Source organism: Arachis ipaensis, chromosome B10, assembly GCF_000816755.2.
Source record: "Arachis ipaensis cultivar K30076 chromosome B10, Araip1.1, whole genome shotgun sequence".
NCBI classification, from domain to species: Eukaryota; Viridiplantae; Streptophyta; class Magnoliopsida; order Fabales; family Fabaceae; genus Arachis; species Arachis ipaensis.
Window position 1 is genome coordinate 15,334,690 of NC_029794.2, and position 19,703 is coordinate 15,354,392.

At 36.9% G+C, this 19,703-nt stretch overlaps 2 protein-coding genes across 10 annotated transcripts; both read right to left on the minus strand.

Annotated features, from left to right (window-relative positions):
- LOC107623159 lies at window positions 1,058-15,076 on the minus strand. 7 transcript variants are annotated; one of them, XM_021114769.1, is made up of 9 exons: window positions 14,705-15,076; window positions 12,559-12,619; window positions 12,185-12,278; window positions 3,470-3,845; window positions 3,114-3,352; window positions 2,823-3,017; window positions 1,968-2,060; window positions 1,740-1,841; window positions 1,058-1,631 (listed from the first exon to the last, which is right to left on the minus strand). In XM_021114769.1, the coding sequence occupies exons 2-9, from the start codon at window positions 12,564-12,566 to the stop codon at window positions 1,239-1,241; spliced, it is 1,500 nt and encodes a 499-aa protein (XP_020970428.1). In that variant the 5' UTR covers window positions 12,567-12,619; window positions 14,705-15,076; the 3' UTR covers window positions 1,058-1,238. The 7 variants fall into 7 exon arrangements, 6 of the variants coding, with proteins under 6 accessions (XP_020970428.1, XP_020970426.1, XP_020970427.1 ...); XM_021114767.1 differs by having other exon boundaries at window positions 1,740-1,856; XM_021114768.1 differs by having other exon boundaries at window positions 1,740-1,856; window positions 12,559-12,661.
- On the minus strand, window positions 7,517-10,081 carry LOC110268513. Of its 3 annotated transcripts, none has more exons than XM_021114774.1 (3): window positions 8,481-8,630; window positions 8,282-8,390; window positions 7,517-8,190 (listed from the first exon to the last, which is right to left on the minus strand). In XM_021114774.1, the coding sequence occupies exons 1-3, from the start codon at window positions 8,600-8,602 to the stop codon at window positions 7,936-7,938; spliced, it is 486 nt and encodes a 161-aa protein (XP_020970433.1). In that variant the 5' UTR covers window positions 8,603-8,630; the 3' UTR covers window positions 7,517-7,935. The 3 variants fall into 3 exon arrangements, 2 of the variants coding, with proteins under 2 accessions (XP_020970433.1, XP_020970432.1); XR_002356540.1 differs by lacking the exon at window positions 7,517-8,190 and adding an exon at window positions 8,868-10,081 and having other exon boundaries at window positions 8,349-8,390; window positions 8,481-8,770; XM_021114773.1 differs by lacking the exon at window positions 7,517-8,190 and adding an exon at window positions 8,868-10,081 and having other exon boundaries at window positions 8,349-8,770.

Consider the following 19,703-nt stretch of genomic DNA (forward strand, 5'->3'; position numbering starts at 1 on the left):
AACTTTGAGACTTACCCCAAATGTTAGGGACAAAAACGATATTTTACTCTTAAAATTTTTTATACTAAGACAAGAATTAAATTTTTGACACTTAGTTTAAGAGAGTTATTTCTGTTTAACTAAATATCTAAATATTATCTATTCTTTTTAATAATATTTTAAAAACAAAAAATATTAAAAATAAAGAAAAAACAAAAATACAAATCAAATACACCTTAATATCTGTCTCCAAGCACTTCTCTTCTGTTTTTAAATTTTTTACTCACCTACATCACCTGATGCTATCCCTTCCTTCTTTTTTTGCTGGGCTCATTATCATGTGAACGCCCAATTCTCTAACAAAAATATGTAAAAATATTATTTACACATTAAATTAGGCACTATATATTTATGTATAAATATATGTATAGTTAAACTCATTTCTAATATATATTTTATATTCTAACGTATATGTTATTCTAATGGTTAATTTGATAGCTTATTTTTATTAGATTTTTTAAATCTCTTCCTATATAAAGAAAAAGTCCTAATATCACTACAGGACGCACGGAGATTAGCGGCGGTTTAATTGCCGAATTGCGGCGGTTTTAAACCGCCGCTAAACAGATTGTCAGCGAAATAGGAACCGCAAGGCATAAGGGCGCGGCAATTATACTTTGCGGCGGTTTCCAGCAACCGCTGGCATAACCGCAGCAAATCATGAATTTTGCGGCGATTGGTTTTGCGGCGGTTTATGACCGCCGCTATATCAGCCGCCAAATTTAAAACGGTCATTTATTCGCAGCGGTTTAAAACCGCCGCTAGTTGCTATATTGTTTTTTAGAGATGTTATTCGCGGTGCTTGAAAACCGCAGCTAGTCTGAATAATTTTATTTAATAATTTACTTTGCTTGATTTTACAAACCTGGATAATTTTTTTATATATTTGAATTTATCTAAACAATGTTATCGTTATTTAATTTTTTTAAACTTTTTATTTATATTTTATTAATTTTTTCTTTCATCCTTTTTATTTAAATATTATTATACCTTTTTTTATATCTAAAATTCTGCACTATGGAAATATAGCTCATGAATATTTAACTGCGAAGCAAATTAACATATATATTTTAATAATCTCAATAGAGTATTTTAATAGTCACCCAAAAAGGTAAAGTTCTTGGCTAATAATTAATGCTGCATACTTAACATAAACTAAACATATACTGAAAGACAGAGTATCACATAAAGCCTAATCTCTATTTTCTGCCATGTCCGTCCAAACAATTCATCCGTGCAGCGATGTCCGGAGGCAGCTCCCCACAATGCTGTTGGACCAGATAACTCAGCACACTCTCTATTGCCTGCCTCTTCGTTTTCTCAGCTGCTAATTCATCCTCCATTGCTTTTTGCTTCAATTCTGCCGTTGTCACCTCCGCTTGTAGTTCACACAGCATCCTTTGGGTCTCTTCTACTTGAGCTCTATCCATAGGCGGCTGCGAATTCGGACGGAAGAGTTGACTTGGTGTCGGCCCGTGTCCTATCCCACGCACTCTACCCGGGTGCTCTTTACCGAGAGCTTGGGCAAGGGAATCATTTTGTGACAATAATCTTGTAGATTCATCCAGATGCTCAATCTCATGTATTTTTTCCTGCCAGCATAAATAAAATTACACAATCTCACTAGGCTAATAGCATTCTCAAGACATTCTAATAACTAAATCCAACATGATACAGCATAAATGATTAACTGTACTTACACCAATCTTCCGAGCTTCTTCATGTATATAACTTCCATCAGATCTTTTGTGCTTTAGGATAAATATTTCTCCTCTACCAACTTTCCTCCCTTGCTTTTCTGACTGTGACAATACAAACTATGCCATGAATATTACTTCTTTAGAGTTTTCCAATAATTCTATGTTGTTTTACTATATAAATAAATCAACACTAAATGCCAGTTATACTTGACTACAAATTTATATTACCTCTTCTTCTCTTGCCCTAGCCAAGCTTTTAGAACCGCCAGTGTGCGTGTAAAGTTGCTTCTTTCGATTCAGCCTGTTTTGCTTGCACTTCGCCTATTAAAAATCAACAATATGCTGCTGTTCACTAAAGTAATAAATATAACTATGTAGCATATATGTATCCTACGTTGCAATAGACTCAAAATCAGGAGGCAATAAGCATGAAAGTGTGGAAATTGAATAAACTGTACGTAGTCTTAACATAAGTATTGCTGTACCAAGAACAATAGGTATATGCATGCGGGCCCTATTTACATATAAGAAGCTAACAATGTTATTGTATTTCTAATATGCAAATACAACCCCTATAAAAAAAGCTTTACCAGGCATCTGTGACATAGCCCAATAACAATTATAATATTGCATAAATTATAATAATAGGGGTACTCACATTAAAACAAAAGTCCTATACGGTAACATACAAACAACAAGGTTGGACTAATGAAATGTGGTGTACATCAATCTCATCATCATGGAAGTTTATATTATGATTTTAGCCAAACATTCTTACTGGACCGTGACATGTGCTGAGTATATATGTTTATATTAAATTTAATTACACATGTATATTAAATAACAGGGTTCAAATTCAAATCAATTGTAATAAAAATTATTTTTATATATCAGATCATATCAAAAAATGATCAAAATTGCATGTTCAGACTTGAAAGGATTTCATTATTTAAATAATTACATATATTAGATCAGATTTTGGATCAATAGTTATTAGAATTGAACCGCTTAAATCACTCAATCAGATTGAATATGTGTGTTACAGATTGAATTGGCCTGATCATAACTAAATTAATAGGGTACCTTTGTTCCAGGATCATTACGATAGTCAATGAACCACCTCCAGTGCTCTCTAGGAATTCCCTCCGGGCGCTTCTCAAGATTCTGCTCAAGTGTCCATAATGGTTTGTAATGCGAGTTATACAGCCTCCCCCTTGTGTCCTTCCAGGACTTTCCCATTTGCTGTAAAAGTGTTTTCTTGATTATTCCATTGCTATCCTAAAAGTGGAACATCTCCTGCGACGACAATGTTCAGCTATAAGTAGTTGCAAGTTCTAAGGTTAGATATTATTAAACAACGCCGAAAGTCATTACCTTTATGCAATCATCATAAACTCTATCTTTGCCCCGGACCTTTGCCCAACTCTTTTCACAGATAGAAAATTTGCTGTAATCAGAACCCAGTGCTCCTAGAATGCCACTCAACAGGCCAGCTCCATCTCCGACTGCTTGCAGTTCTTCATTGAACATCAGTATGATCTTGCTACCATTAAGAGACCGCTCCATAGCCTCTCTCACACTCATTTTAGCTGGCTTGACAATTCCTTCAGAATCTATAAAAAAAATTAAAAAAATGGTATTTACGTGTTCAACTTGCCCAACATGTAAGCCATACATACACATATCATTAGCTAAGCAATTAAAAAGTTTAATGGTTCAACACCGATTACCAATGAGATCAACATTCCAAAACTCAGTGGTCTTTCGTCCTTTGCGCTTTTCAGCATCAGAATTCTCTAGAATCCTTTCAATTTGTTCCTCAGACGAATCTACCTCTTGCGCCTCCCGGTCAATGTCTTCATTGCACGGTTCCGTCACTTGTGAACCGCTAGCGGCATGTGTCCCAGGTCTTGGTTCGCTCCTGGGTGGACGAAAGGGTTGCAGAATAGCCCCACTGGAGACACCACCATTACTGGGGGGTGGAGGGATGAGCCAGTCATCGTCATCGGATGGTGGAGACACAGGAGGTGCAGCTGTAGGCTGCTGACGTGGTGGCGACACTCTTGCGTTTTTCTTGAAACGAGCTTTCTTGGGCATCTTAAAATCCTAATGTAAACACATGTAGCATACCAACATAAATTTTTATCTCATTTTAAAATTATCTACCTCAACAGGCTGGTAAAGGAACCATCGCGTCTTAGGCTAATAGCATTACGCCCAATATATATACCCGTATATATACGTACATATATTAATTACATTAATATAATCTCTTTTTCCAAATGATCCAGCCATTGCATAAATAAATTACTAGTTTTCTTAATTCTTGAATTGTATAAGCCAGGTCCAGTACATTAGATTATTAATTACAATTATTAATATTCCTATTTATTACAGGTGTACTCATTACAGATATTTTTAACTAAGAAACTATACTTAAAATTAACTGCCATCATTAATATTCAGCAAAAGAATTAAATAACGTAAATTTCCATAAAGTTATTATTCACTCTTTGCATTAGCACCACTTACTCCATTAGAATGACCATTACCATTACGATTTTTTAGTCATGAAAATAGGCCTAAAATGTGAAAAATTAAATTAGAAATAAGATCAAACTAACAAAGGCTAATTATTTAACCCCTTTTTATAATGACATTGAAGATATGAACATGCAATCCCCCCTCCCCCCAAAACCAATTATAATTTATCTGTGAATATTCGTACCCACATAGAAGGGGAGGTAGTGGTAAGTTGAAAAAAATTAAATACAATGGACTGGTTGCATGCGAATAGAAAGGGTCAGAATCTCAACGATCATAAGGACTGATCCACTATTAGGCACATAAGTATTAGCATGATAGAGGTGGAAGTTGTTACCTTAACGAGGACGACAACCGTGTGGAAGACGAGTTGACTGACGGTACCGTGAGGGAGCTAAGGGCGCAACAATGCCGACTATGCTGCTCTGATCCGACGACTTGGGTAGTGAAAATAAGGATTCAGTTAGCGTGGGAGTGGGGTTGAGGAGTGGCTAGCTATTTAAATATTTAGAATAAGTGGGGTTGAGGAGTGACTAGGTATTTAAATATTTAGAATAAGTGTGGGCCTTGAGATATGGAAAGAATGAGATCCTCCGGATATGGGTCAAAGATAGTATAATACTATACTAGTATATTCAAACCAGTTTGACTAGTTATAAAAAAAAGGAATGAATGGATTCAATTATAATACTACTACTCCAATTTCAGTGGTTTCATAATAATAATATATTAATGGTATTCTTTCTTTGGTTATTCAAGAAAAAAATATATAAAATAAATAGCTAGAATGATGCTATTGGGAACTCCAAAATAAAAGGTTGTAACATTTATCTGTGGATTTATCTATCTATGAAAAAATAGAGCTGTGTTTGGTTTCAAAATGGGCCCAACCAAAATGGAAAGTTATCAATGTGCCTAAGTTATAGTATTGCTATCAGTATGATTTATTTACCTTTGATCCACGAAAGAGATAATGATTCATTTTCTATCCTCTTTAAGTGCGTGTGTTGAGGAAGCAGGAGGCACTAACACATACTTGATTCATTTTCCATGGCATAATTCGATATATTGGGGGATGAGACCCCTTAAACTGCTTATTTGAATTATGTAAGTGAATATTGGAATTCAAATCTAAAAATGAAATTCTACACCTAATATTTGTTGTGAAAACAATTTTCAACATGTAAAATTCATTATTGCCGGATGGTATATAGTCTAATTATGTTAAATATTCAAATCAATTACTCAACACACTTATGTTATATAACTGCTACAAATTTTTAAATGGTTCTCTTTGAATAGCTGGCTCAAATAAGCCAAAAAATTCATAATGATAGACAGAGTAATAATGAACTACAAAATAAATTATCACGTTAGTTAAATTTCTTTGTATAATAATCTTTAAATAAATATTTAAAACATGGTATCACCAAAATCCGTGTCTTCATCTAAATGACATGTGCACAGCCTTGAAAAAAAAAGAATGAGGAGGGAATCTTCAAGATAGTGGTAGAAATAACATCCAAGACATAACAGGCCCTTAGGGAAATAGACACTGAGAAATATCATTCGACAAGACACCATCACAAGAATACAAACTAGAGATGAATCATAGTCTCTCGTTCTCGTCTGGTATCTTATTGAGGTCATAATCTCTCAAACAAGCCTTTTGACCGGTCGAAGCAACCTCATCAGAACTCTTGCTGGGCAGTAGTTCTTCTTCCATTGAGTCTTGAACTATCTCCCCTATGTCGTCTGTGTCCTCTTGAAGCTTCTCTTCAGATAGTCCTGAAAGATAGAGCATAACAAACCGATTGGAATAAGATTACACATTTTATAGAGAACAGGGTCAGGTTACTATATTATGCAAGGCTTGTTTGACTTACGTTCCCAGAGTTTAGTAAGTTGTCTTTCTATGAAAATGAATTCCTGTTTGGATGCAATATCCAGTTCAACCAGGAGATTGTTCTCGCATCGGGCCTATATCAGAACAAAGTGATATTCAAAACAATGGGGCAATCCAAGAGCTAGGGAGACAGTGCCTATGAAATCTGAACTATGGTAACAATTCTCAAAGTTGCTAGAAAGAAGTAGACAAGAAACAAAGATTTTGCATCTAAATGATTCCCCATTTTCACAACACACCAGCATAAACTCAGACCATTGACATCATTAGTACAATTTGGCAATTCAAGTGATAGGAAGGAGCAATAAAAAATGTGATTCGTGTAATTGAATGAGCAAGAGAGCCTGATCGATATGCCAGAACTCCAAAAGAATGCAAATCAGCAAGTATGACCAAGAAGGAGACAAGAAAAACAGATTTCTATTTAAATAATGAGTTTTTTGAAAAGAGTCAATTAATAGCATGACAGCACAAAACAGCTGTTGATCAACCTGTTCTGTTGTATTTTTTTAGAAATTTACCGTTTTGACAACGCACAAGCCTAGATCCAGAAAAGATTGTTGTACCTGAGAAAGCAGTGGTGAAGAAAAGAATTGATGGCATATGTCTAAATATCACATATAAATATAATATAAGTGGTTCCATCTGGGCAAATCATAGATTTAATGTGTAAACTGACTTTTTACCTTCACCTCCGCTAATATCCTATGCGAATGTCTCATATCTGTAGTTGTAAAGAATTCGAAGCCAAATTTCTTCCGGTACTTTGCTCCGAGTTGATTCAAATCCTACAACATTACAGGTCATACAAATCATAAGATATTTTGCTTTGTATTATGTTTACAAGATACTAAATCCACTCAAATAGTTGTCGCCGGTAGACGATGTAAAAGGACTCATGAGCGGTGGGCCAGGTTGACCACGTACCGATATTAGTTCAGTAGGCCCTCTACTAATAGCAACTCCTATGTGCCTGTGTGCGGAGAATGCATCCAACCATGATCTAATAGGCGAATTGTTGAACCATAACTCCCGAGCGAAAGAAGTTGCGTGCTCAAGGGAAGAGAACGGAGATGCCTCTTGCATCGAGTGGATGAAGTGAAAGCTGCTTGCACACATAAAGAGCTCGTTCTCCTCCAATTTCCCTGTTAGGTCCCAACACATAAAAGTTGAGCAAGAGAACTCTAAGTATAAGGGTCAAGGATATCAATTTTGAAGGTACAAACCCATAAAAAAAAACCAAAATTAAATAAAAAACAATTAAATAACTCTCTTTATATTGGTGTGCACGTCATATATTGCAAGCCAAATTTATCTATAAATCAGCAGCCTCTTCTCCGGTATCAATGGCGTCAGTCGTGGGTTCTTCCAAGTCGCCATCTTTGGTCAATGAAATACCGTCAACATCATGCTTAGACAAATCAGTCGGATTTGGTTGGAGGGAAAGTTCGACCTCACAGTGTTCATTGTATTCACCCATGTCAAACAAATCTCTCGGCTTCACATGGATTACTACACTCCAGTCCTTATCGACTTCATCGTCCACATAGTATACTAGGCGAGCCTCGGATGCGAGAATGTATGGCTCGTCATCTTCACGATCACCAGTGTGTATCGGATTACTAAAGTTGACACAGGTGTGGCCCAAAATGTCTTGTTTTATGCCTCTACCAGACGTGGTGTCTACCCATATGCATCTAAACAAGGCCACGGAAAACTGACCACTGTAATTCAGCTCAATGATGTCTACCAATCTTCCATAATACGAGACGCCACCAACAGCCATCCAACAGCCATGTTACTGTCACGAGCGCTTGCATAACTTCTAGTGTCAGAAGTGACACAAACCCCGCTATTTTGGGTTCTCATTCCATCCTCTCTTGATAGGGTCCTAAACCTGAATCCATTGACATTGTACGCCGTAAAGCGCCTTGCCTGAATATTGGGGCCACATGCGAGCCACTGCATTTCTCTCGGGTGCATAGTACTTCCCAATGGTATCTACCAATGAAATATACTTTTTTTTTAGTTAAGTAAAAGAAGGCAAGATACCATCGAAACTAAAAATGGATTAGCCATGCAGAAGATTTACCTCATGCTTGAACCACTCGGCGAATTCTCTGTGGACAACCTTGTCAATGTAGGCTTCATTTCTTTTCCCAATACTTCGTAGCTGTCTTTTTCTGCTAGCCCTAAACTCCCTGGACATACCACATGGATTTATTGTCAAATGGTTTAACAGATATTGCCTTGGGGTACATCATCGGCCGAGCTGAAATAACTACACTTACTCTAAGAAATTCTCCACTGCTGTGCAATTAACCAATACGTGACGATGTGCTTGGAGTCTCTCGGTTGGTGAAAGATTCATACATGCTGAAGCCCCCACCGCTTTGCCAATCGATGGGAACATGCTTGTAACGGTAACAGTCACATCTTCGCTCGGTCGATCATCAACACGTAATGGTCGATTGATCCTGCTCTCAACATTATCCAGGTATCGTGAACAGAAAGTGAGAATCTCATCGGATAAGTAGCCCTCGGCAATCGATCCTTCCGGTGCTGCCCTATTACGCACGTACTGCTTGAGACGACATAGGTACCTTTACCAGCAAGATATGGATGTTAGGTTGTTCGCTTTCAATATAATTGCATTGTAAAATTAGTCATTTAGTTACCTTTCAATTGGATACATCCACCTATAATGCACCGGGCCCCCTAGGCGTACCTCTTCAACCAAATGCACGGTTAGGTGTACCATGACTGTGAAGAAAGATGGTGGAAAAATTATCTCCAGTTGACAAAGAGTGATGACAACATGTTCCTGTAGGAGAGGAAGTTGTTGAGGGTCTATAGATTTACTGCATAGTCGTCGAAAGAAAGTTGAGAAATCAGCCAAGACGACTGCCACTGGGGCTTCCAATACATTCCTTATAGCAATTGGGAGAAGATGTTCCATAAGCGTGTGGTTGTCGTGACTTTTCAAGCCGGATAGTTTTCGCTGCTGTAGGTCAACACAGCGAGATATGTTGCTCGAATGGCCATCTGGGAAGACCACGTTCTTTAAATTCCTAAGAAAGACGTCTTTCTGTGAATTCGACATGGAGAATATTGCAGTGGGATACTTTCCATCTTCTCGAGGCCAGAGTTCATGCCTAATTCCCATCAGTTGGAGGTCTTTTCGAGCTTTGAGGTTGTCCTTGGATTTACCACTGTCGTTCAGTATCGTGTTCAGTATGTTGTCACACACATTTTTCTCTATGTGCATCACGTCCAGATTGTGACGCAATAAATTATATTCCCAATACGGTAGTTCAAAGAATATACTCCTCTTTTTCCAAAGAGATTCATCTTGTAATGCAACCTGTTGTCCGCGTGCTCTTCTACCGATAACCGTTTGCCTCTTGCCATGCTTGGCATGCACATTATCCAACTGTCTCAAAATATCTCCACCCGAACATGTTACGGGGGGACGTCTGACCTCTACATTGCCATCAAATCTGACCCGGTCCTGCCGAAATCTGTGACCTTGACTCAGAAATCGCCGATGACCCATGAAACACCATTTCTGACTGAAGGTGAGTCGTTTAGGCTCAGCATCTAAGTTGCACGTAGGACAAGCTCTCCCACCGTACGTATTCCACCCAGATAAGTTGCCCAACCCTGAAAAATCACTGATTGTCCACATCAACGCAGCATGCATCTTGAATGTTTTTTTCTCGCTAGCGTCGTACGTATCAACACCACCCCACAACTGCTTCAACTCATCTATCAAGGGCTGTAGGTAGACATCTATGTCATTACCAGGCATCTTGGGACCGGGAATAATCATAGACAGCAAGAAAGAGCTGGGTTTCATACAAATTCATGGGGGTAGGTTGTAGGGGATCAGGATCACGGGCCAGATCGAGTACCTTGAGCTGAGATTTCCGAAGGGGTTGAAGCCATCGCTAGCCAAGGCTAAGCGAACGTTGCGCGGATCACCACTGAAGTCAGTATATCTTCTATCAAATGCCTTCCATGCCTCTCCGTCCCTTGGATGTCTCAAAAAACCATCTGAGTTAGAACCTTTCTTATGCCACAACATGTCAGTCGATGTCTTACTAGACATGAACATCCGCTGCAGTCGTGGAATAAGGGGAAAGTAACGAAGAACCTTCGCCGCCTGGGGCTTCCTATTCTTCTTAACAACTACATTGATCCAGACAATGGAATTCCTCCTAGTCTTTTGCTTCCACCTCGACGTCCCACATTCCTTGCACCTAGATAGTTCTTGGTCGCTGCCTTGATATAGCATGCAGTCATTCGGACATGCATCTATCTTCTTGTACGCAATGCCGAGCTTTCGTATGGTCCTCTTCGCATCGTGGAGTGAGGCCGGAATCTTTGCATGCTCAAAGGCCTCACCTAGTAGCTCTAGTATCATTCCGAAAGCCTTGTCGCTCACTCCGCACAGGCACTTTATATGGTATAGCCTCACCAAGAATGCCAGCTTTGAGAATTTTGTGCATCCCGGATACAACTCCTGCTCTCCATCCTGAAGCAGCTCATCAAAATTACGGGCCGCTTGACTAGGTTCACTGTACAGATACGGCAACTCTTCGGCGTCCCCTCCAGAATCCATGTTGCCTGATTCTTCTTCATTGGGAATGAAACCTGGCAGGTTGAATGCCTCATGAAGCATGTCGCGCATTGGATCTTGGCAGACGCTATCCGGGTCAGCTTCTTGTGTCTCAGTAGATCTCTCTCCTACGCGTCTCTCGCCGTGATGTAACCAAAAGGTATACTTAGCAGGAAACGGTCTTAACAGCAGATGATCGTAGGCATCCTCTCTAGATTGGAAAATCCGAAACCCACACGAAGGACATGGACAATGTATCATCCCATCGGATGATGCATTCGCAAATGCGAAGTCCAAAAATTTGTCCAAGCCAGCCCTATAATCGATACTACCTCGAGGCTTCGAGATCCAACTCTTGTCTATATCTACTTTAACGATATCGTATAAACGAATGATAAGTAATCCGAAGGCATAAATTAAATTTATCACAGTTATTTAATGGGAGAGTAACACCATATTTTAATTCAATAAGTAATCCCATAGAGAGAATGGGAGCATAACTTGGGAATGAAACAGAGATAAAGGTACTTGTATTCGGGATAATAGATAGCATATAAATGGTAGATGGAAGGTTGCTTACTCATGTTCTAATTCTGCACTGGTAAAAAAGTACTGGAAGAAAGAATTTCTGGTTCCAAAGCGAAAAATTGAAATGGAAAAGAAGAGCTTCCTTTATAAAAAAAAAAAGAGAAGGAGGGGGGGAACAGAAGTTAGAGTGTAAAAATACAAAAAACAAAAAATATAAATAACAGAAAAAATTGAACAAAAAAATACTGCACTATCGTCTTCCTGAAACGTCATTAGCTAGTCTAAACAATTTAAAATAGTTAGTATTAACTTCCAGCCATTGTTTCCCATCTTCCATATTGCCTTTTCATATTGCGGTATCCTTGTTTATTAGATGTTCAGGAATACACCCTTGCTAATTAAACTTCTCTATTATGAAATATAAGTTAATATATAGTAAGTTAACTTCACGGCATAGTTGGAAAATCATATATCTATCCTCAACACAACTCACACTGCTTGATTATAAATAAATAAAACTAAATATAAACCACTAAGCTAGCTGAATGTTACAGAGTGTAACTTATTAACAGCATAAGAAGTTCCGTTGGATAAGAATAATCACCAGCCAAGATAAACATAAATACATGTACAATCAAAGAATATTGCCAAGAATCAGACTTTAGGAGAGTTGATGATTGACATGACGCAATCACACATTGCTAGGATTTCTATTCATTCCCAATAAGCAAACCAAGCTATAGTACAACATAGAAAGTGGAAATCCTAAAGCCAATTTATTATCAGATGAATCAGGAAGTATGAGGCAGGGGAAGAAAATGATGTAATTTTCTATTAATAATGTACCTGCGTCCTCTTTCGTGCACTCACGCAGGAGGGATTCCAAGTGTTCTCTTCGGTCCTCAACAGAAGCTTTGAATCGTTCTTCAACAGTCTTGACCTTTTTATACCAAATGCGGAATTAGATACCTTGGTAAACATGACAAGTTGGCATAATATATTACTTGAGTTCTTTGCAAAGATAACAGTCCTACACATATCAAACTTTAGAACTGAAACTTTATCTTCACTTCATTTGGTGAGCTTCTCCATTTACCAATCTCAGTTTATATTGTGATTAACTTTTGTTATGTTAACACTAAACAGAATTCTTGCTTCCTGAATCTTGATTTGCAATAACTTATTAACCAGCCAGTGTTTCTTATTGGTCTAATCTTTACCATTCCATTAAATATGCAGCTGCTGCTCATCCAGCCATGCCAGTCTCGACGTTCATGCAATCTGACATGGCCAGTGTTAACCACCACCACCATGAGACAAACTCTTATATGACCAAGTCAATCATTAGAATGAATAAAAAAATAAATACACATTAATGGCATTCGACCAACATCTTAATTAAATTGACAGCAACTTATACATCTGATCTTCACTATCACCCCATGATTTAATTCTCTATTAAATAATTACTCATTCTTTGATCACACCATAATGTTGAAGGTTTAGGTGACACGTATTATAATAAATCATGTGAGGTTTTCTAATTAAAAGAAATAAGGAAGGGAAATTCTATAGAAACAGAACAATATATTGAAGTGGCGGAAAGAGAGTAAAATCACCTTAGAAATTATACAAAATCATAATATTGTACTGCATGTATGATTCACTTTTAGATTGCAAATTAAATGGGGGTTGGTTCTATGTTTGTTAATGCACGAGTTTGGAATTGGAAGACATATAAAAATGGTTGGAATAGAAGTTCACTTTCTTGAGTTTGTAGTTTCAAATATGCAAGAGAACAAGACACTGCATAAGATAATAGACAATGTGATTCTAAGAGTAGTTGCAACCGTGACAATGTTATTAGTGATTCTCTGAATGAACACGCAATACATACATCAAGTAGGCTGATTTGATGTCACAACCAATTATAGGAAAGAACCTTCTCAACTTATTAATTACTCTTGCTTTTCTTCACTTAAAATTTTCTGTTTTAATGCTTGATACTCTATGAAGTTTTGAACTAGATTTATAAATGGCCATTTTGTCAAATTGTTAATTTCAATGGCTAAACACTTTTACTGAGCAAAATACATTATACAGTAACCAGGACATAATTATGAATTAACAAGATTATCTATAATTATATGAACTTTACTGCGCTTGTACAAAAAAAAACAAAAAAGCAATAATAACAAGATTATTTTATGCTATAACCTCTCATCTACTGCCTCAATTCTGCTGAGCCCATTAATCTTCTTAACCTTCTGCAGTTTCATTATTTCCCTGACTTTTTCTACACCAAGCCAATGACCATGCTCGGCATAAATCATATTCAGCAATGCATAGTTAGCAGCATTATTTGGTTCTGATCTTATAAGCTGTGGGACTAGTATTTCTGCAATGTCCAATCTTCCATGAAGCTTACAAGAGGATACCAGAGAGCTCCACATTCTTGCACTTGGTTCCATGGGCATGGTTCTCAGTGTTTCCATTGCATCTTCAAGCTTGCCTGACCTTCCAAGAAGATCAATAAGGCATGCATAGTGCTCTAAGATTAATTGAATTTTACAATCTGCACTCGCTTGTTTGAATACCAGCTGCGCCTCAGTTACAAGACCGGCATGATTACAAGCAGATAATACAGCGAGTAAGGTAATTGCGTCTGACTTCACTCCTCTCTCTTGCATTTCATGAAAAAGTTGCAATGCTTGTTCACCACATCCATGAAGACCGTAGGCACTGATCAAAGTGCTCCATGAAACAGAGTCTCTATTTGGCATTTCTAAGAATATCTTAATTGAGCCATCCAGACAACCACATTTGGCATACATATTTATAAGTGCATTTCCTACAGAGATGTGTGAACTAAACCCAAATTTGAGGACATAGCCATGGAATGAACAACCATGTTTCAGTGAAGATAAGTTTGTGCAGGCAGAGATTACTTCGAGCAAAGTAACATGATTTGGTTCAGTTTCCTCGCCCAGCATCTTGTTAAATAGCTTTAAGGCTTTGTAGCCATCCCCTCTTTGCGCATAGCTCCCAATGATTGAACTCCATAGCACCACATCTCTAAAACTAGACCCTTGCTAATTTGTGTAAAGTTCTTAATTAGTCCCACTAAATGAGCTTCGAATCGATAGAGTATATACTCAAATTCAAACCAATCTGTTATTTCATTGATATTTGATAACAGGATTCATTATTTTGGACTATAATTGTAGATATAATTGATAGAAATTATCTACTTCTAGTTTTAGGGCTCATACAACCTCATTAACATTAACAATTCATATGCGAGACAGAGCTAACAAGCAAAGAACAAACTAGAACCTTACAAGAAAAGAGGGGTTTTCTACATACCAGAATTGTAAACCACGATGCTGGTCGACGATGGATCCACCGGCAACGAGAAGCAAGATTCAGCCTGTAGTTGTGTTCTTTGTTTGAACGGCAGCAAGGATGGGCGCGGGGAGATGTGTTTCGTGCCTCTGCCCCTTATGTGTTCGCGCGATGAAGAGCTGAACTGCGGATCTGATTCCGGACAGGGTCGACGGCAGGAGGGAGAGGGCTGGATGGACATGCACGAGACTCCACGGTCACAGATTGGGCCACGGTAGATTAGGGAAGAGTTTCGCGCGCTCTGCTTTCTCCTTTGGCGGGTTTCTAAGATACTTGATTTTGGGTATAATGAGGCGCGGTTGGGTTAGAAAATCGGTTGGGGTTAGCAGCGGGCTTGGTGGGTTCGATGCAAAAGCAGAAGGAATTGGTGTCGGAAGGCTAATTTGGAGATGAATCGCAGCAATCCACCCTTAGTTGCTGCGTCTTGTGAAACCGCAGGAAATTCGGCGCAGGGAACCACCGCGTGTGTTGTAGTGTATTGGTATGTAAATTCTTAGTTGCTCTTTGCTGTAAGAGAGTGGTCTCATTTGAGAGAGAACATCAAACACTAGAGAGAAGAAAAGAGAAAAGAGAAAGTATTTTCGCATATACACAAAGTTGTCTTTATAAATGAGTTGTTGTAGATTTGTTAACCGTTGGGTCGAGCTCAAATTTGGACAGTGTGTTCTAAATACCTAGTTCTTTATTTTTACTGTTCGGATCTTCAATAAGAGGTCTATAGTTGGAGATATTGGCCACACAATAACGACTATATTTTTGTGGTATTTTATCTTCTTGGTTCTTGTTTTTATAAGCTTTGATGCTTGGATTATTTGGCTTGTCGTATGCATGTTTTGTGCAGAGATTTGTGACTCCTTTGTACTCTATTTTTATCATAGTGAAACAAATTTTCTGGTCTTGGTGACTCGTGATTTTTACTTCTCACGTTGAAGAGGTTTTTCATGTTAAAAAATCTTGGTGTGTTCTTGTCTCTATTTCTAATATTTTTTTGTGCTTTTTTCGCTGCAATTGGTGTATTATTGCTACTGTTATTTATTTATGAGTGGTTGTTATTTTTTCTTTAATTCTTGCAAGTAGAGTATTGTATATTTTTTTCTATAATTTGATATCAAAGCTCAATTTTAAAGATTTGGTTATAACTTGTTTGCAAGATGGAGGCAAATAATTCTATTAGGATGATAAGTTTGAATGGTATTAATTACCATCTATGAAAAAATAAAATGAAAGATTTGTTGTTTATAAAAAATCTATGAGTGCTTGCTACACTAAAACCAGAGTCTAAAACAGATGAAAAATGTGAGTTTGAACATCAAGTTTGTGATTTTATTAGGCGATGGGTGAATGATAATATTTATAATCATATTGCTAATGAGACTCATGCTAGGACTTTATGGAATCAAATTGAATCCTCATATCATATGCTTCCAAGTCCGGCAATAATAAATTGTACTTGTTGAATATGTTGATGAATTTTGAGATACAATGAATCAGTTACTAGTATTAGATCACTTGAATAAATTTCAAGGGGTTCTTGATCAGTTGTCAAGCTTGAGAATTAAGTTTGAAGATGAGGTTCAAGAATTGTGATTGCTAAATACCAAGGTTGTAAGAACCGAACCGATCAATAAATTAGTAAGGTGACTAGTTCAACGGTTTAGTGGTCCAATCGAAATTCAACCGGAGTTCAATCGGTTTAGTTAAATATTAAATAAAATTATTAAAAATTTAATATATAATTTTAAATATATAAATTCAACAATTTCAAAACTAATATAATTTAAAATTTTACAATTTTACATAATAGCTTGTTCATAATTTATCATTAAAAATTCACAAAATAAAATTTTTTTAATTAACTCCTAAGGTTTAATAAAATAATCAATAAAAAGATATTAATACTCATTACAGCAGATAAAAATTTAGAATCAAAAACAAAATTCAACAATATATTCTATTAATCAACTTATACAAAACTTATACATAGAGATTAACTTTACATTAATGAACAGCAATGAACTTACACCATGAAAAATACAAACTTATAAAAAGAAATGTTAACAAAGACTTCTAGTTAAGTAATCAGTAATAAAAAAAATTTAGAATCTAAAAATAAAGAATCTAAAAATAAAAAAATTAAACAAAGAATCCAAACTCAGCATTCAATAACCCCAACTCAAAACATAATCCCAACTTAGAATCTAGTACACAAACTTAGCTCAGAATCTTAGGAATTAAAACTAAAGAAGTAGTGGCTTACCAGAGACACAAATGTGAAAGGACAGTAACATAGTGAGCTCGAATAGAGAGTAAACTCGAAAGAGGATCAGTTCGCGACGACAAGGCTCTGAGAAGTGATTCCACAAAGAGAAAGGATGCGCTTGAAGGGGATCGAGAAACCGTTCGCGACCGAGCAGCTATTTGCGATGGCGATGGCGACGCCAAGACCTCCGATCAGTCTATCACGCGATGTAAGGAGATGAGAGGATCGAGAAGAGCGCCGACTTCCAGAGGCGACGGCGACACCCTCTAGCCGAGGAGAAGAGTTCGGCGATGATAAGGATGCTGAGCGCTACCATTAGCTACTGCTACTGAAGTTTGAATTTGGGACTTTCCTGCTTCTGATTTCTAAGGTTAAATGGGTTTAGGGTTAGGTTATTATTGGTTGAGAGAGAGAGAGAGAGAGCGGGGAATCTGTTCATTTATATATTTAAAAAAAAAACACTCCTAAAACGACATCATCTAGTAGTTAGGGCTGAACTAAAAACCGTAAAAAAAAAATTTGTCTGATTCAAATGGTTCACCAGTTAACCACCGATTCGACCAGTTTTTTTACTATCTTTTTGTTACGCAGTTTTTTACTTCAACTGATCCAGCTAGGAGGCCGGTTCTTGATTAACCCAGTTGAATCGACCGGTCTGATTTGATTTTCAGAACCATGCTAAATACTCTACCGGATTTTTGGGAGATATTTCGTATATCTCTTTCTAATTTTGCTCCAAATGGTAAAGTGATTATGCAACTTGTTAAAGATAACATTTTAAATGAAGAGATGAGAAGAAAGACGCAAATTTTTTTGTCACAATATGAAATGTTATTCACTGAAAACAGAGGGAGAAATTAGAGCAAAGGTCAAAAGAATAGAGGTAAAAGCAGGAGTAAATCCAAGTCAAGATACAAAAATGTTGAGTGTCATTACTGTCATAAAATGGGTCACGTCTAAAATATTATTTTGTTTGAAAAAAGGAGAACAAAAGTAAGCAAGAAAAGAAGAAAGATGGTGGTAATAATCGTGTATCTACTATTCAGATGATCTTATTATTGACATTGTTGATTATGAGAATAAGATCAATCTTGTTTCTGATGATGTGTTTAGATAGGTAATTGACAGTAGTGCCTTAATACATGTTATATCAAAGAAGGAGTTGTTCACTTCTTATACTCCAGAAAATTTTAGAGTGCTTAAGATGGATAATGATGGCTTGGCCAACGTGATCAGTATAGGAGATATTTGTCTTGAGACTAATATGAGAATGAAGTTGCTACTCAAAGATGTTAGACATGCTCCAGATATTCACTTGAATTTGGTTTCAGTTAAAAAATTTGATAATGAAGGCTTTATAAATACTTTCGGCTTTGGACAATGGAAGCAGACAACTTGGTGGTAGCTTGAAAAAAAAGGTACTTCAAATTTGTATAGGATGCATGCCATGATTGCAAAAAGTAGTGTGTATGCGATTGAAAATAAAAAAGTTTGTATCTTGTGGCATAGAAGACTTGGTCATATTAGTGAAAAAGAACTTAATTGTTTGGCTCGAAAGGATGTTCTTTCCAGTTTGAAGAATGCAAAGTTGGAGAAATGTTCTCATTTCATGGTTGGCAAACAAAGAAGATTATTCTTCAAGAAGCATCAACCTTCAAGAAAATCAAACTTCTTAGAATTTATGCACTCTGATATTTGTGGTCCTTTGAAGGTATAGTCTTTTAGTGGAGTTGTTTACTTTATTACTTTTATTGATGATCATTTAAGAAAACTTTGGACTTATGCTTTGAAGACAAAGAACCATGCTTTGAAAAAGTTCAAACAATTTCAAGCTTTGGTTGAGAAGTAGATAGATGAAAAGCTTAAATGTATTCACACTAACAATGGTGGTGAGTATTGTGTACCATTTGATGAGTATTGCAAGCAGCAAGACATTAGGCATGAAAGAACACCTCTTAAAACATCTGAGTTGAACAGTTTAGCAAAAACGATGAATAGAATACTGATTGAAAAAATTAGGTGTATGCTTACTGAAACTAAGCTATCTAAAGTCTTTTAGGGTGAAGTATTACTTACAGCGACTAATGTGATTAATTTGTGTCCTACAATTGCTTTGGACAATAATGTTTCAAATTATTTTTGGTCTTGGAAAGATGTCACGTATGATCACTTGAGAGTCTTTGGATGCAAAGTATTTGCTCATTATTTAAAAGGATGAGAAGTCCATGTTAGATGTGAAAATAAGGCAGTTCATTTTTATTGGGTTTGGTCAGGATGAGTTTGGTTATAAGCTTTATGATTCAGTTGAAAAGAAGCTTGTAAGAAGTCGTATATGGAGTTTATTGAAGACCATACCATTAAGAACATTGATAAGATAAAGAATAATCCATCACAAAAGAATTGTGATTTGACTGATGTAGATCCAGTTCAACCACCTCCTTCACCAGAACTTGTAGGAATCAAGCTCAGGATCATATGCAGCAAAATGAGCATTTAGTTCCTGATGATCAGCAGATGAGAGATCCACTTGAGGCTTCAGTTGATGATGATGTCGACAATCAACCTGAGTTACCTGAAAATCCACCATGTTTCCATCCTAGGAGGTCTACTAGAGAGTGATGACCTTCAATGAGGTATCCTCCTAATGAGTATGTGACATTTACTAATAGGTATGTGACTTTGACTGATGGGGAATGATGA

Bases quoted from the DNA above. Each gene is read 5' to 3' on its own strand.
- LOC107623159 (XM_021114767.1), bottom strand. The intron at 3,353-3,469 runs GTAATCGGTGTT...TTTTTTTTATAG, and splicing joins TTGGAATGTTGATCTCATTG to ATTCTGAAGGAATTGTCAAG. The intron at 1,857-1,967 runs GTAATATAAATT...TTCATGGCATAG, and splicing joins CTAGGGCAAGAGAAGAAGAG to TTTGTATTGTCACAGTCAGA.
- LOC110268513 (XM_021114773.1), bottom strand. From the start codon at position 10,048: ATGAAACCCAGCTCTTTCTTGCTGTCTATGATTATTCCCGGTCCCAAG. The intron at 8,771-8,867 runs GTAACTAAATGA...CGTCTCAAGCAG, and splicing joins TGGATGTATCCAATTGAAAG to TACGTGCGTAATAGGGCAGC.